Here is a 17,567-nt window from a genome sequence, read left to right as displayed (position 1 = left end):
CTACACTCAGCAAGAGGATATAGCAAGCCTAAACCAACCAATAGCAACAAAAGTAATAGAAACAGCAACAAAAATACTTCCACCAAAGAAAAGCCCAGGCCCAGATGGGTTTCCAGCCAAATTTTACAAAACCTGCAGTGAACAACTAATACAAAACTTCATAACTTGTTCCAGGAAATTGAAAGAGATGGAACTCTCCCAAATTCCTTCTATGAAGCCAGAATCACATTAATCCCCAAACCAAATAAAGATACCTCAAGAAAGGAAAACTACAGACCAATATCCTTAATGAACATAGATGCAAAAATTCTAAACAAAATACTAGCTATACGCATTCAAAACATTATCAAGAGAATAATACATCATGACCAAGTTGGTTTCATCCCAGAAAAACAAGGCTGGTTCAACATACACAAATCAATACATGTTATTCAACACATACATAGAACCAAGAACAAAAACCACATCATCATAGCAATAGATGCTGAAAAAGCATTTGACAAAATCCAACACCCATTTATGTTAAAAACACTGCAAAAAATTGGAATAGAAGGAAAGTACTTCAACATCATTAAGGCAAAATACTGTAAACCCAAAGCCAACATTATATTGAATGTGGAAAAATTGCAAAATACTGTAAACCCAAATCAAACATTATATTGAATGGGGTAAAACTGCAAGAATTTCTGCTAAAGTCAGGAACATGACAAGGATGCCCACTATCGTCTCTCCTTTTCAATATAGTTCTTGAGACTCTTGCCACAGCAATAAGGCAAGAGAAGGAAATCAAAGGAATTCACATAGGAAGAGAGGAATTAAAATTATCCTTATTCACAGATGACATGATCCTTTATCTGGTAGACCCAAAGAACTCAACCAAGAGACTGCTTGAGCTGATTGACAAATTCAGCAAAGTCACAGGATACAAAATTAACCTAAATAAATCAGTGGCTTTTCTTTATGCCAACAATGAATCCACAATGAAAGAAACAAAGAAAACAATTTCATTCACTATAACCTCAAAACCAATAAAATACCTAGGAATAAACCTATCCAAAGATGTAAAAGACCTCTACAACAAAACTATAAAACATTAAAGAAAGAAATCGAAGAAGACCTTGGAAGATGGAAAGATCTCCCGTGCTCATGGATAGGCAGAATAAATATCATCAAAATGGCCATTCTGCCAAAAATGATCTATAGATTCAATGCAATTCCCATTAAAATACCAACGACATTCTTCAGAGACCTAGAAAAAGAAATCATAAACTTTATATGGAGAAAGAAAATACCCAGAATACCCAAAGCAATTATCAGCAATAAGAACCATGCAGGAGGCATTACAATTCCAGACTTCAAACTATACTATAGAGCAATAGTAGTAAAAACAGCATGGCACTGGCACAATAACAGATATACTAACCAGTAAATTAGAATAGAAGATACAGAAACAAATCCATACATCTTTAGTCAATTAATCTTTGACAAATGGGCCAAACTCATATGCTGGAGAAAAGACAGCCTTTTCAACAAGTGGTGCTGGGAGAACTGGCTATCCATTTGTAAAAAGATGAATGTAAACCCCTATATCTCACCAAGCACAGGAATCAACTCAAGATGGATCAAAGACTTAGAAATTAGACCTGAGACTGTGAAGTGTAGAGGAGAGTGTAGGTTCAACACTACAAAATACTGGCACAGGCAGTAACTTTCTCAACAAAACCTCCAAAGCTCAGGAAATTAAAGCAAGTATAAAGAAGTGGGATAGCATCAAACTAAAAAGTTTCTGCTCATCAAAGGAAACTATCAACAACCTAAAGAGGAAGCCTACAGAATGGGAAAAGATCTTTACCAGCCACCATTCTGATAGGGGGCTAATATATAGAATATACAAAGAGCTCAAAAGACTCTACACTATCAAAACAAAGAACCTAAACAAGAAATGGGCAAATGAACTAAATAGACACTTCACAAAAGAAGAGATACAAAGGGCCAATAGATACATGAAAAGATTTTCTACATCACTGGCCATCAGAGAAATGTAAATCAAAACTACACTGAGATTCCATCTAACCCCAGTCAGAGTGGCAAGCATAAAGAAATCAAATAACAAATGCTGGCGAGGATGTGAGGAAAGAGGAACTCTTTTACACTGTTGGTGGGAATGCAAACTAGTTCAGCCACTATGGAGATCTGTGTGAAGATTCCTAAGAAAGGTGGGAATAGATCCACCATATGATCCAGCTATACCACTCCTGGGTATCTTTCCAAAGGGACTGAAATCAGAGAACTACAGCAACATATGCATACCTATGTTCATAGCAGCACAATTCGTAATAGCCAAAATACGGAACCAACCCAGATCTCTATCAACAAATGAATGGCTAGCAACACTTTGGGAAATACACACAATGGAATGCTATTCAGCCATAAAGAAGAACAAAATTATATCATTGCAAGAAGATGGAAAGTCCTGGAGAACATTATGTTAAGTGAGATCAGCCAAGCACAGAAGGAGAAGGTATATATGTTTCCTCTAATATACCCAAACTAGGAAACACAGAGGATACCAGTGGGACTCCAGATAATGGAGGGGAGATATCAGTAAAGTTTGAATGGAAAGATAGGAGAGGTGGAAGACTGATCTTGATTAATGAGGGTCTACATCTGAATATGTGTAAAATTATGAATATGACATGGTTAACCTGGACAACCATTGGTGGGAGGGGGGAAGGAAAAATGGGGGTGGGGGGAAGAGGGCACCAAATATAGTTTAAATGTACACCATTTATGTTCAATAAAAAATTTTTGTTGGAAAAAAAGAAAAAAAAGTAACCAGTTTTAGCCAGATGATATCCATTTTAAGCCTTCTTGTAACTACAAAGAGAAATTAGTAATGATAAACTAAGTAAAAAAAGAAGACTGATAATAATCTACCATTGGAATTTTAGTGGAAAAAGAAACAAATTCATAAAAGAAAAAAATACCAAAAAGATGCAAGAACAAATAAATGTAGTGGCTGGGCATGGTGGCATACACTCCTACTTGGGAGGCTGAGACAGGAGGATCACAGGTTGGCAACCAGATTTAGAAACTTGTGAGGCCCTCTGCAACTTAGTAAGACTTTGTTTCAAAATAAAAAAGAAAATAGCGCTGGGATGTAACTCAGAGTAAAATCCCTTGAGTCTAACCACAAAACAGCAAAAAAATCAATAGTCATAAAAATAAATAAGTTAATAAGTAAATAAATAAATGAAATAGTCTCTTAAATATACAAAGAGTTCTTTGAAATTATAACGTAAGAACAAACCTTGAGCCAGACACAGTAATAAAAAAAGAAAAGCCTAAAACAATAGTATCAAGGTTGAAGCATGATGTGTGGATTCCCTCTTTCTGTGTGACAAGGCAGAGTAGAAACGGGAAGGTAATTTGGAATGGAAAGGCAGCTAGTTGAAAGCCTTACACGCAGAGTCCCTGTGCTGGGCCTTTGCTCAGGAAACACAAGAATACCAATTCCATGAAAATTGAACTGTTCTTGGGGTGTAGGATAGTGGAAGAATGTTTGCCTAGCATGTGCAAAGCTCTCAGTTCAATCTCAGTAGCACAAACGTAAAGAAATAACTAAACAAATAAATGGTTAAAGTTGATTGTAAGAAAGAAAGATAAGCATGGTAGGGATTACATTTATTAAATGGTGAAAATTTATTGTGTTGAAACAATGATCCATGACAATTCTGGTGGTTTCTCACACTTGCAATAATATTTCCACTAAAACTGATAGGAGTTTTAGTCAGGACACTAAAACTGAATACATGAGAAACTGCATTAAAGATTGGTATTAACTTCTGAAATTGTAAAATTTTGCTCTTCTGTCTCTTGTTGTGTTTAAAATGTGGGCACTTCTAAGCCTTAGGTGCTGTTAAGGTTTGGATGATTATGGCTTAGGTTTAGTTGAAGGGGTTGGCCCAGGTGCAGGTGGAGCACTGGGACCTCCTGCCATAACTTTTTTTCTGTTCCTACTCCATAGCAAAAGGAGCAAAAGCAAAAGCAAAAGTAGGAAAAGAATAAGAAAAATAAAGAAAATCTTGGAGTTACTTTTCTTTTTCTCAGGTTTCACGGTTGTCTTCATGGTTGTTGTTGTTGTTGTTGTTGTTGTTGTTGGCAGAGTTGTCGGAATTCTCCGGGGAGGTGGACCACTGTCCAAACTACCCCCATGGCCACTGGAAAGACAGAAGGGGGGTTCCCATTCATACAGACAATGACAGTGATTCTTGTTGTTACAGACCCCCTTTTCATTGCAGGTCATTGCAGTGCAAGTGTGGTTCCATATTGTATTTTCTATACATGTATGGTTCATGCACACACGATTCGTGCCACATGGTGAGCCATCTGTCACAGAACCAATATCTGGTTTGTTCATACCCAAATGGTGATCAGATGTCCAGCAAGAATGGTTACCAATCTCAGTCCAATGCACAGTATAATGATCTTTCAAAAGGGGAAGTGTTGTAACATTCTGACAATGAATTCTCCCACAGAGGATATCCTTTGCAGGACATCTTGTGTATCGACTACCATGGATTCCACAATTACCAAAGCGGTCACCTCGCATGTTTATTTCCCTGTAGCAAGGAATTTCTGAAGTGTAGGCATAAGGGCCAAATATTTCCTCACAGGTGTTAGTATGATGATTACATCTCCCGTTATAGCAGTACCCTTGAAACATGCAATGGGTGCCATCCTGAATATGCACATCTGCTGGACACTCATGCGAAGTTCCATTGCACCACTCTGGCAAATCACAGTCATTGAGCTGATCCCTACATACTGTGCCTGCTGGCTGGAACTGGCAATCATTGCAACAAAGCCCAAAGCCACAAGTGGCGTTAGTCTTCAGAGTGCAGTTTAAGGTGCAACAATGATCTGAAGTACACATTTTTAAAGACCCACAGTCACACTCTTCTCCTTCTTCAACCACAGCATTCCCACAGCGAGTTCTTGCGAGGGCTTCCCCATGTGGAAGGTTGAGGAAACAGGGACTTCTCCCCGCTAGGGTCCACATGTAGCTATAACTGCAGTTGCTGAATTTTGTTGATGTAGTTTTTGATGGAAACATTATGCATTGCCTGGTTGCACATTTACAATAGGCCTGATCATGACTCATGCCCAAATTATGACCCAACTCATGTGCCACAATGTATGCAAAGTGAGGCACTGAATTACCTACAATACTATCAACTGCACAGTTATAACGTGCGTGACATATAAGTCCAACATGTGCTAGACCCAGATGTCCACCAAATCCCCTGTTTATGAAAAGATGACCGCTATCATGATATATGCGGTTTTGAAGGTTAAGACTCTTCCATGAACAAAATCTTTCCAGGACAGCATAAATATCACGAGTTATGTTGACAAGATTGTATTCATTCCAAACCTCATATCCACTTATAAATAAACCTACATCCAGTGGGATATATATTACATCTATTGCATTGACAATATTTAATAGTTCTTCTTGAATATATGATAAATTTCTTTCCTTAAAAACATAGCGCTCATGCTCTACCACCAGTACCATTTCCACAAGCCGTCTGTGGGTCCACCAGCCTTCATAGCTACTCTGCATCAGAATGGAATTATTGCTCTCTTGAAGCTTCAACTGTCGTGCTATTTCATCATCGGTTAATGCACAACGCAAGGGTGGGGATTGTGTCTCTTCACTGTCCGTCTTGTAAACCAGATGTTCAAATGTGGTAGAATGACTTTTAAATTTGATTTCATAAGTATTGTCCTTTACCTGAAGCATTCCTTGAAGGCCTCCTAAACATGTGCTTAGAGAAACCAGAGATTCTGGGTCCCCTTCCACATACCCCTGATAATAGCAGTTTGTTTGGACAAAGGGGTGGTCTTCAAGCAGAGCACCCTGGTCTGTGTAGGTGAACACAGAGAGGTCTCTGGACACCAAATGCTTCTTGGCCTTCATGTGGATAATGTGTCTCTGGCCTCCAAAGTGCAGGCTGTAGGAGAGCCATCCTGGAGCCCTCTCGCCTCTACTAGTGCCAGTTACCCTCAAGGGTATCACCACTTCAGGGGGGCTATGGTATTGAGAATGCCCAATCTGGGGCCATCCCAAAAGGCAGAGCCAGACCTCCAGCCAGAGCTGCAGGAGAGTGATCCTCACAGGCATCAGAACTTCACCCATAGCCATCCTGGCTCTGAGGGCATAGGAGGGTTGGCAGGAGGAGCTGTGGGCCTGTCCAACTTTGAGTTGGTTGTATGTAGCACTGATCTTTAAAGGTATGTCTTCTGGGCAAGTCAATACATCAGAGTAGCAGAACTAAATGGAAAAAAAAAGAAGAGTAGAGGTAAGGGTGATTACATTTTGAGCCTATAAGCTGGAGGAAAATAGCAGAGTTGGGTGAAAGGCATTAGCATTAGGCTTAGGGCTTAGCTCCATACAGTGCAAGTAATGAGCTCTTTAATTTTGGTGAGGGAGTCATAGTGTGTGGGTATAGGAAAGTGAAAGTTTCCCACAAGTTGATTACTATAAAACCTAGATGAAAGACACATGCGTTCCCTGTATTATTCTCTAAGTACACATACATTGGTGAATATTTCCTAATAAATATTTTAGTTCTAAAGTATTTCAGTCACAAAAGTTATTTCTGATGTTTATTTGAATTTCCTAAGTATATTTTATATATTTTCTTTATCTTACGTACATTTTCTCCAATTTTGCCATGTATTGATTTCAGTCATTTTCTTTATACTCTAGTTTCATTACCTAGATCATCTTGACAGCACTTTTACCTTATCTTTCTGTGTCCTTTCTTTTTCCCTTTTAAAACTCTCTAACAATAGTCATTTTTCTTCTCAGCATACATGAAAACATTTTGGTAATTTGTAATAAACAGCAATAGAATCTACAGGGATCCACAATATTTTTCTCTTATTACTATTGGAAATAAAGTCAGAGAAACTGACTGATAAGTCAAGCAAGTATTGATCTGTGTAGAGATAAGTTTGACCTTTGAACTAATGCTCCTTTTTTTTATATTGCTCAGGTTTTTGAATGCTAGAATTTCTACTGGGAGTCTATGTGATTCCATATGCTCAGCTCTGACAGTTCATGGGCATGAATATTATCATCCAGCTCTCCAGCCTCCTAGTGAATGTGAATCCAAAATTAGGTACACATTGTACAGAAAAACAGGACATGTGCCTGAGTAAAGCTTGCTTTTCCTATTTATTTTTAATGTGATTTTTAGGAGACTGTGACTTTTGGTAATCTCAGACTGCTTGTACAGTATTATGCAAAACTTAAAAGTCAGCAATATTTGTCTATATTTAACAAAATGTTACAATAGTGCCCTTGGCTGGGTGTGGTGGCACACCCTTGTAATCCCCACGCTTGGGAGGCGGAGACAGGATGATCACACAGGTTCAAAGCCAGCTGCCTCGAAATTAGAGATAGTGAATATTTGGTATTATTCTAGTAATTAATGTAGAGTTTTTAGTATAGTGGTATGAAGTGGATTTTACAAGACAAAGAAGAGAAAAGAAGGTAGAAAATATAGAAAAGGGATGGAGAGGAGAGAGTAGGTATGTACAAGGGAAGACGGTTGGGAGAGGGGTTGGGAATAGAACAAACAAGCATACACACACACATACAAACAACAAAACAAAAAACAAAAAATGCAGCCCTATATTAATATTTAGCAGACTGGGTCTCTGTAGACTCTGTGCATCGAGTGCCAGGCCTGGTTCTGAGTCTTTCTCAGTCTATGCAGATGACCTGTATCAATGGGGCTGGATCTAATATTAAGTGTAGATCATCCTCCACGCTTTGCACAGAGTCTTGGTCTCTCCCTGACTCTGTACATGATGGGTGCCTCTGAGACCAAACTCAATCTAAGTGTCTCTTTTCTGCACAGCTAGTGGTGGGCTGGTCCAACTTCTTCCCATTCACCATGATTGGGTGGTCTGTGATGATCCCAGCAATCTTACTAGTTGGATCTAGTGTAAAGGATAGGTCTCCTCCCAACACTTTCCACCAATATAGAGCCTGAGTCTTTAAAGCCTCTGGTCCAACAGCAGACCTCATTCCTACATTCACTGGGTTGAACTGCAAAGTCTTAGACCCAGAAAGTTTATCACGACTGCGGAGTCCCTGGGGGTACCACACTGTGTGTTCTCCTCCTGGGATGGCAATTTTATTGCTGGTATTTTTGAGCACCATTCTGGATCTTTGGAGGGCATGGTGAGCTCAGCTGCCACCATTGGAAGTTGCCGGCAGTGTTTGAGCTGGAGAAACTGATGGTCTACAATTCCTATGATCTGGAGCCACTTACCTCAATTCCTTGGTTGTTTTCCTGTTAGTCTCTGAAGTTGGGTGCAATGAGGCAAGATGGTGCCATTGTGGCACCTGTTGCCACAAGTTGGGCAGATTTCTTTTCTTTTCTCCAATCAGTCTTCTAGCCTTTTTATTTTCCTGATGCCTTTGTTCTTTTTAAAGTTGTTGTGTTTTCTAGCTTTTGTTAGAATTCTGTTTTTAAGGCCATGGTATCAGGTTTCAGCAGGACTGGTAGTGGCTGCTGCCTTTGGTCACCATCTTCCTGAAAGTCTCATATTAAATTTAGGACTTTTTTTATTAACTTCTATAAAAATGTTATTGACATTTTGATGGGGATAATATTGAATATTGAATATATGTATTGTTTTTTTTTTTGTTTTGTTTGTTTGTTTTGGTGGTACTGAGCTTCTTGGAAACCCTTCTACCTCTGGGATACACTTCCAGACCTATTTTTTTTATATTTTTATTTGAAAACAGGGTCTCTTAAGCCAGCGAGGCTGGCTTCGAACCAGCGCGATCCTCCTGTCTCCGCTTCGCAAGCGCGGGGATTACAAGTATGCACCACCGCACCTGGCTCATATGTATTGTTTTAAACGGCTATTTTAACAATATTAATTCTGTGTATACATGGACACAGAAAGTCTTTACATTATAATGGTGTTTTATCTCCTAGGTTACTTTTATTCCTAGGTTCTTATAATCTATTGTGAATAGAATTGATTTCTTTTATAGCTGATTCATTATTGGTGTACAGGAAAACTTTAGATTTTTATATGATGACTTTATATTCTGCATAAATATTGTTTTTTATTGTGCATTGTTGTTATATATACCAGTGAGATTCAAAGTGATATATTCATCTTTTAATGTTTGCCTTCCTATTCTACCTTTCCCTCTTCTTCTTCCCCATGTATAATCAAAAACTCACAGTGATATATATATATATATATATATTTGTCCGTTTTCTTCCCCATGTCTTTTTTACTTCTCACCTCCCTCCTCCAGTCCTCCATTTCTCTATTTTACTTGTCTCTCTCCTCACTTATACATAGTTCCTTTTTTCCTATCTTTCTGTCTAGCCTCTACGTATGAGAGTAAACATTCAACAATTGACCTTCTGAGACTGGCTGGTCTCAATTAGCGTAATATTTTCCGTCTCTAGTTTTATTTATTTTTCTGTAAATGACAAAAAATTTTGTTCATCTTTATAGCTGAGTAAAACTCTACTGTGTGTATATTTTGTTTATCCACTCATTTTGTTTATCCACTCATCTTTTGATACCTAGGTTGGTTCCATAGCTTACCAACTATGCTGCTTAAACATGTGTATGCATGTATTACTATAGTATTCTGGCTTAAATTATCTTGGGAATGTAACATTATTCTTAATTAAAGTTACTCATCAAGCTGGGCATGGTTGATCATGCTTGTAATCCCCGCACTTGGGAGACTGAGACAGGAGGATCACACAGGTTCAAAGCCAGCCTCAGCTACTGAGTGAGGCTCTCAGCATTTTAGTGAGACCCTGTTTCCAAATAAAATATAAAATAGGGCTGGGAGTATAGCCTGGAGGTAGAAAGCCTCTGGGTTCTACCCTTAGTACCACACAAACACAAAATTAATTAAATAAAGTTGATGTTTTAATTCATAGAGAACTCACATAACTGTTCTATGTTTTTCTACTTTTCAAGTTTCCATCATAAGCCTGTTTACTTTTCTTTTTTTTTTAACAATTTTTTTTAGTGAACATAAATAGTATACATTTACAATATATTTGGTGCCCTCTCCCCCCCGCCCCCATTTTCCCTTCCCCCCTCCCACCAATGGTTGTCCAGGTTAACCATGTCTTATTCATAATTTTACACATGTTCAGTGTAGACCATCATTAATCAAGATCGGCCTTCCTCCTCTCCTATCTTACCATCCAAACTTAGCTAGTATTTCCCCTTCAATATCTGGAGTCCCACTGGTATCCTTTGTGTTTCCTAGTTTGGGCATATTAGAGGAAACATATGTTTCTGTGCTTGGCTGATCTCACTTAACATAATGTTCTCCAGGGCTTTCCATCTTCTTGCAAATGATATAATTTTGTTCTTCTTTATGGCTGAATAGAATTCCATTGTGTGTATTTCCCACAGTTTTGCTATCCATTCAGCTGTTGATGGTGATCTGGGTTGGTTCCATATTTTGGATATTACAAATTGTGCTACTATGAACATAGGTATGCATATGTTGCTGTAGTTCTCTGAATTCAACCCCTTTGGAAAGATACCCAGGAGTGGTATAGCTGGATCATATGGTGGATCTATTCCCACCTTTCTTAGGAATCTCCACACAGATCTCCATAGTGGTTGAACTAGTTTCCATTCCCACCAACAGTGTAAAAGAGTTCCTCTTTCCCCACATCCTCGCCAGCATTTGTTGTTGTTTGATTTCTTTATGCTTGCTACTCTGACTGGGGTTAGATGGAATCTCAGTGTAGTTTTGATTTGCATCTCCCTGATGGCCAGTGATGAAGAACATCTTTTCATGTATCTATTAGCCCTTTGTATCTCTTCTTTTGTGAAGTGTCTATTTAGTTCATTTGCCCATTTCTTGATTGGGTTGTTTGTTTTGCTAGTGTAGAGTCTTTTGAGCTCTTTGTATACTCTGGATATTAGCCCCCTATCAGAATGGTGGCTGGTAAAGATCCTTTCCCATTCTGTAGGCTTCCTCTTTAGGTTATTGATAGTTTCCTTTGATGAGAAGAAACTTTTTAGTTTGATGTTATCCCACTTGTTTATTCTTGCTTTAATTTCCTGAGCTTTGGAGGTTTTGTTGAGAAAGTTACTGCCTGTGCCAATATGTTGTAGTGTTGAACCTATGTTCTCCTCTACTAACTTCACAGTCTCAGGTCTAATTTCTAAGTCTTTGATCCATCTTGAGTTGATTCCTGTGTTTGGTGAGATATAGGGGTTTAGTTCCATCTTTTTACAAATGGTTAGCCAGTTCTCCCAGCACCACTTGTTAAAAAGGCTGTCTTTTCTCCAGCGTATGTGTTTGGCCCCTTTGTCAAAGATTAATTGACTAAAGATGTGTGGGTTTGTTTCTGTATCTTCTATTCTAATCCACTGGTCAGTATATCTGTTTTTGTGCCAGTACCATGCTGTTTTTACTACTATTGCTCTATAGTATAGTTTGAGGTCTGGGATTGTAATGCCTCCTGCATGGTTCTTATTATTGAGAATTGCTTTGGCTATTCTAGGTCTTTTCTTTCTCCATATGAAGTTCATGATTGATTTTTCTAGGTCTCTGAAGAATGTCACTGGTATTTTATTGGGAATTGCATTGAACCTATAGATCAGTTTTGGCAGAATGGCCATTTTGATGATATTTATTCTGCCTATCCATGAGCATGGGAGATCTTTCCATCTTCCAAAGTCTTCTTCAATTTCTTTCTTTAATGTTTTATAATTTTTGTTGTAGAGGTCTTTTACATCTTGGGTTAGGTTTATTCCTAGGTATTTTATTGGTTTTGAGGTTATAGTGAATGAAATTGTTTTCTTTGTTTCTTTCATTGTGGATTCATTGTTGGCATAAAGAAAGGCCACTGATTTCTTTAGGTTGATTTTGTATCCTGCGACTTTGCTGAATTTGTCAATCAGCTCCAGAAGTCTTTTGGTTGAGTTCTTTGGGAATTCCAGATAAAGGATCATGTCTTCTGCGAATAAGGATAATTTTAATTCCTCTCTTCCTATGTGAATTCCTTTGATTTCCTTCTCTTGTCTGATTGCTGCAGCAAGAGTCTCAAGGACTATATTGAAAAGGAGTGGTGATAGTGGGCATCCTTGTCTTGTTCCTGACTGTAGCGGAAATTCTTGCAGTTTTTCCCCATTCAGTATAATGTTGGCTTTGGGTTTGCAGTATATTGCCTTGATGATGTTGAAGTACTTTCCTTCTATCCCAATTTTTTGCAGTGTTTTTAACATAAATGGGTGTTGGATTTTGTCGAATGCTTTTTCAGCATCTATTGCTATGATGATGTGGTTTTTGTTCTTGGTTCTATTTATGTGGTGAATAACATGTATTGATTTGTGTATGTTGAACCAGCCTTGTTTTACTGGGATGAAACCAACTTGGTCATGATGTATTATTCTCTTAATATAGTTTTGAATGCGTATAGCTAGTATTTTGTTTAGAATTTTTGCATCTATGTTCATTAAGGATATTGGTCTGTAGTTTTCCTTTCTTGAGGTATCTTTATTTGGTTTGGGGATTAATGTGATACTGGCCTCATAGAAGGAATTTGGAAGAGTTCCATCTCTTTCAATTTCCCGGAACATGTTCTGAAGTATTGGTATTAGTTGTTCACTGAAGGTTTTGTAGAATTCAGCTGGGAACCCATCTCGGCCTGGGTTTTCTTTGGTGGAAGAATTTTTATTGCCATTTCTATTTCTTTGGATGTTATTGGTTGGTTTAAGTTTGCTATGTCCTCTTGGTTGAGTGTAGGAAGGTTAACTGTGCTTAGAAATCTATCCATTTCTTCCAGGTTTTCAAGTCTATTGGAGTATAAATTTTTAAAGTAGTTTCTGATAATCTTTTGAATTTCTTCACTATCTGTGGTGATATCTCCTTTTTCATTTCTAATTTTGATAATTTGAGTTGATTCTCTTTTTCTTTTGGTTAGGTTGGCCAGGGGTTTATCAATTCTATTAATCTTCAAAGAACTAACTTTTTGTTTTATTGATTCTTTGAATTGTTTTTTTGTTCTCTATTTCGTTTATTTCTGCTCTAATTTTGATGATTTCTTGTCTTCTGCTGGCTTTGGGAATAGACTGTTGCAGAATTTCTAGATCCTTGAGTTGTGTCATTAGGTTCTTTACTTGGTGGTTCTCCATCCTTTTTATGTGGGCACTCAATGCAATAAACTTTCCTCTTAGTACTGCCTTCATGGTGTCCCATAGGTTTTGGTAGGTTGTGTCTCTGTTTTTGTTTGTTTCCATAAATTTCTTTATTTCTTCCCTAATTTCTGCTCTTACCCATCCATCATTCAATAGTGTATCATTCATTCTCCATGAATTTGAATACTTTCTTTCGAGTTTCCTGTTGTTGATTTCTACTTTTATTCCATTGTGGTCTGAAAAGATGCATGGAATTATATTACATTTTTTGAATTTGCTGGTATTTTCTTTGTGTCCCAGGATGTGATTTATTTTGGAGAAGGTTCCATGGGCTTCTGAGAAGAAAGTGTATTCTGTAGTTCCTGGTTGAAATACTCTGAAAACGTCTATTAGGTCCATTTGGTTTATGGTTTCCTTTGGTTCTAAAGTGTCTTTACTCATCTTTTGCCTTGAAGATTGATCCAGTGGTGTGAGAGGCGTATTAAAGTCTCCCAGAATTATTGTATTTGGGTCTACTTGGGATCTTATTTCCAGAAGGGTTTGTTTTACAAATGTGGTTGCACCCATATTTGGGGCATAAATATTTACTATCATTATATCTTCTTGGTGTATTGTTCCTTTTAATAAAAGGAAGTGCCCTGATTTGTCTCTTTTGATGTGTTTCAGTTTAAAGTCTGTTTTGTTGGATATCAGGGTTGCTACCCCTGCTCTTTTTTGGTCATTGGTGGCATGGTATATCTTTTTCCATCCTTTCATGTTCAGCCTGTGACTGTCTTTGGCTGTGAGGTGAGTTTCTTATAGACAGCATATATTTGGATTATGTTTCCTAATCCACATTGTCAGTCTGTGTCTTGATTGGTGAGTTAAGTCCTTTGACATTAAGAGATATTATTGAAATATGATTTTTGTTTTCTGCCATTTTGTGTTCTGTCTACTCTTGGGTGGTGTGATCTTTCTTTTTTACTTAAATGGCCCACTTATTAACTTCCTCTCTTCTCTGATTCTGAAGTCTGCTTCTTTTTTCTTCCTTATGGTTTATTTCTTTAAGAATTATCTCTAGTGTTGGCTTTCAATTCATGAATTTTTTGAGATTCTGTTTATCCTGAAAGACTTTGGTTCCCCATTGAACTTGAATAGTAGTTTTGCTGGATAGATGAGCCTTGGTTGGAAGTTATTTTCTTCCATGGTCTGAATCACGTCATACCAGTCTCTCCTAGCATTCATGACCTGGGTTGTATAGTCTGGGGTGATTCTTATTGTTTTGCCTCTATATGTCACCTGTCCTTTTGTTCTCACTGCTTTTAAGATTCCTTCCTTGGCCTCTATGTTGGTCAATTTGGTTATTATGTGGCGTGGAGTGGTTTTTCTTTGGTCCTGTCTCAGTGGAGTTCTGTATGCCTCCTGGACTTGAAGATTCAAGTCTCTTTCCATATTTGGAAAATTCTCTGAGATTATTTCCTTGAAGATATTACAGATGCCCTTGGTCTGTACCTCTCTCTCTTCCTCAGTGCCTATTATCCGTAAATTAGGGCGCTTCATATTATCCCATAATTGCTGGATGTTTAGGTTTTGTTGCTGTAAAGATTTCTGTATATTGCTGACTGTGTTTTCGGTTTGGGATGTACTGTCTTCTAATATTGATATTCTGTTTTCCATTTCATCTAATCTTCCAGAATTTCTTTCTATTGCTGTCTTCATTTCACTTATTGCCTCTTTCATTTCATTCCAGACCTCTTTCTGATTCTTTCTTAGTGTTTCTAATTCACCTTTAACCTCCTCTATACTTGTTTTAAATCCTTTCATCATATTGTAAATCAAGATTCTGAACTCCCCTTCTTGCATTTCTAGTAGGTCAGTATTTGTGATTTCTGCTGTCTCTTCATAATTCCTGGTTCTCATATTTATAGCATTCTCTGTCCTGTTTTTCTGATTTCTACCCATCGTTCGTGAGTATTCTGCTTAGTTAAATCTTAATATTAGGAGTTTAGGGGTATCGGCTAGTCCGCAGAGCCTTCCAGTGTTGAGGGCGGGTGATGTGTGAGGATCTGGGGTGATTGGTAAAGGAGTCGGATTAGGTAGAGGATATGTTTAGGTTGAGAAAGACTTTAAGTATAAGGTAATATCTTGCTAGGAATGAGAGAGAGTTAACTACTAGGACTCTTGTTTTTAGTAGAGTAATTATGGATATAAGAAATACTTTGAGTATTAACCAGGAGGTATATTATGGGGAAAAGTTTTGGGGGAGAAAAGTATGTAGGTTAGTGTGGGAAGGTTTGTAAATAGGGGTGATGGAAGGAGCAGACAGACATAAAAAAAAAGAATCCACACAAGATACCAAGACTATTATGTAATCCAAGAAAAAGGAAGAAAAACCAATCAAAGGAGGAGAATGAAAAAATAGGAAGGAAAGAGGAAGAAAGAGGAAAAAAGAACAAGAATGAAATAAAAGGAACTAGCAGCTATATGAAATAAAACAATAAGGCAAACTATCCAATATATATCTCAACAAGTTAAAGTAAAAGAAGTGTGGGTTAAAAGAAAAAAAATAAATAAAACAGCAATAACCATACCAAAACAAAAGCACTGTAAAAGCAAAATAAAACAAAACATCCACATTAAAAGTGAAACAAACAATCCTCCTTATTTACGCATATGGGGTCAGGTCCATATAATATGTGTTTATCTGATTGCTTTGGTAGCTTTCAGAATATCATCCAATGTCTCTTAGTTTTCTTTGTACTCTATTTTTATCTTCTTAGGTCACTCTGGGTGTTTGGACACCTTTCTCTCCTTTAGCTGCTTTAGGTTTATGTGTCCGGATGTCTGGTTTCACTTTTATTTGATTCTGTACAATTCACAGGTTCTGCGAAATTCTAACCTGTGGTCAGCACCTCTGCACTCACAACCCTAGACTCCAGCCTGTGCTTCCCTACAGCAGGGGTGGAGAATGATCAAAGTATAATTGGAACCTCCCCCTGAGGTCCTGTGCAGATATTGTGGCCCGATGGATTTTCCTGTGTCTCTGGAAATTCCAGCTGGGCTAGCCTGTGTGGTCCCAAGATGTACTCTGGGCAAATGGATGCTGGTTCCTGGATGCCCACACTTACTGCCAGAGCTCTGCCAATTCCGAGAGTGCAGGCTGGGTGCGCTGCTAATACTGGACCCAAGTGTGAGTGGATGCAGCTGTCTATTGCTGCTGGTATGCTCTTCCAAGGTGTATTGAGCTGTGTTCTCACTTAGAACTAAGCATCTGGCTACCAGGAGGGTGGGAACACCCAGCAGTGGGCTAGGGGTGCAGGGTAGGTGCTCAAGGATCCAGTGCGCGGTGTCCAGCAATGGTCTCTGCCTCCCGCAGGACGTAGAAGCTGGGGGTGCCCCAAGGTGATTTCTGGGTCACACAGGGCTTTCGCAGCCTGGAAGGCAGGCTCTGGCAAGGTGGCAGGTGCTAGACACACAAGCAGGCTCCAATTTAGGGGTGGCGGTGGCACAGGTACTGACTACTAGCAGGGGACTGTGGCGCAGACAAGGTGCGCGAGGAGAGTGCTCAGTTCTGAGGCTTGGGCCCGTGCTGGGGGGTTGGGGCTGCGCACACGCTAGGACCCCCACTTCCCTGGGCGCCCTCAGGTACCTGACTTGGTTCAGGATTCCGTGGGAGTCTCTATGCAGTTGTGATCCAGTCGCTGGTGAGCACACAGAATTCTGACATGGGTGCTGCTCGCTGCTTAAGATGAGGTCCTACGTCCGTTTTCAGTCCCGGATTATCTTGCCACAGTAATATCGGGCAGGCAGCTCCGCTGGCAGCTGCGAAAGCAGCCTGCCGATCGGCGTTCCGATTGTATCTGCAGCAGGTCCCGTGTCCGATCTTTGTTCTTCTTCAAGTTCAGGGTTCCGACGAGGTACCTGGATGTGTTTGGGTTCCTGGCATGTATTTATTTTGTTCATTAAGACACTGCTTTCTAAGTATTTGAACTTTATTTGCTTCAGCTACTGAGAAGTGCTGTGTCCCTCAGTCGCCATTTTGAAAAAAAAAAAAAACGCCTGTTTACTTTTCTATAGCCTAGTTCTAGACCACTGCTGACAAAATTGTTCAAATCTATCTACATGCATTTGTCTTCTTTCTGTACGCCTGCAACACACTGCTGACACTGATGTGAACAGTAGTCACAGAGTATATTTAGGGGGATTATTCAGAGTGAAAACACACTCAATTAGGACAAGTTCACTTTAAAGTATGAAATAGTAGCTATGCTTTCAATAATTTGTGCTTTTTTGTTCACATTGCTTCTTGACTTTGCCTTCATTTAAAAATTAACATTGATTTTAATAAGGTT

The 17,567-nt window shown here is 38.7% G+C and overlaps 1 protein-coding gene across 1 annotated transcript in view; it reads right to left on the bottom strand.

Moving 5' to 3' along the window:
* Positions 1 to 3,909: 3,909 nt before the first annotated feature.
* LOC308273128 (disintegrin and metalloproteinase domain-containing protein 20-like) overlaps positions 3,910 to 17,567 on the bottom strand; it is a gene marked incomplete at both ends in the record, with an annotated part of 198,401 nt that continues 184,743 nt past the window's right edge. Inside the window, 2 exons of the mRNA XM_080710236.1 lie at positions 3,910 to 4,016; positions 4,096 to 6,340. Coding sequence (XP_080566362.1) covers positions 3,910 to 4,016; positions 4,096 to 6,340 — 2,352 coding nt within the window. The remainder of the gene's footprint in view (positions 4,017 to 4,095; positions 6,341 to 17,567) is intronic.

The sequence above is a fragment of the Muscardinus avellanarius genome, assembly GCF_963383645.1.
Source record: "Muscardinus avellanarius genome assembly, chromosome: 14".
NCBI lineage: Eukaryota > Metazoa > Chordata > Mammalia > Rodentia > Gliridae > Muscardinus > Muscardinus avellanarius.
Note: the sequence above shows the minus strand (reverse complement) of the source record. Positions and strands in the feature narration are given on the sequence as shown.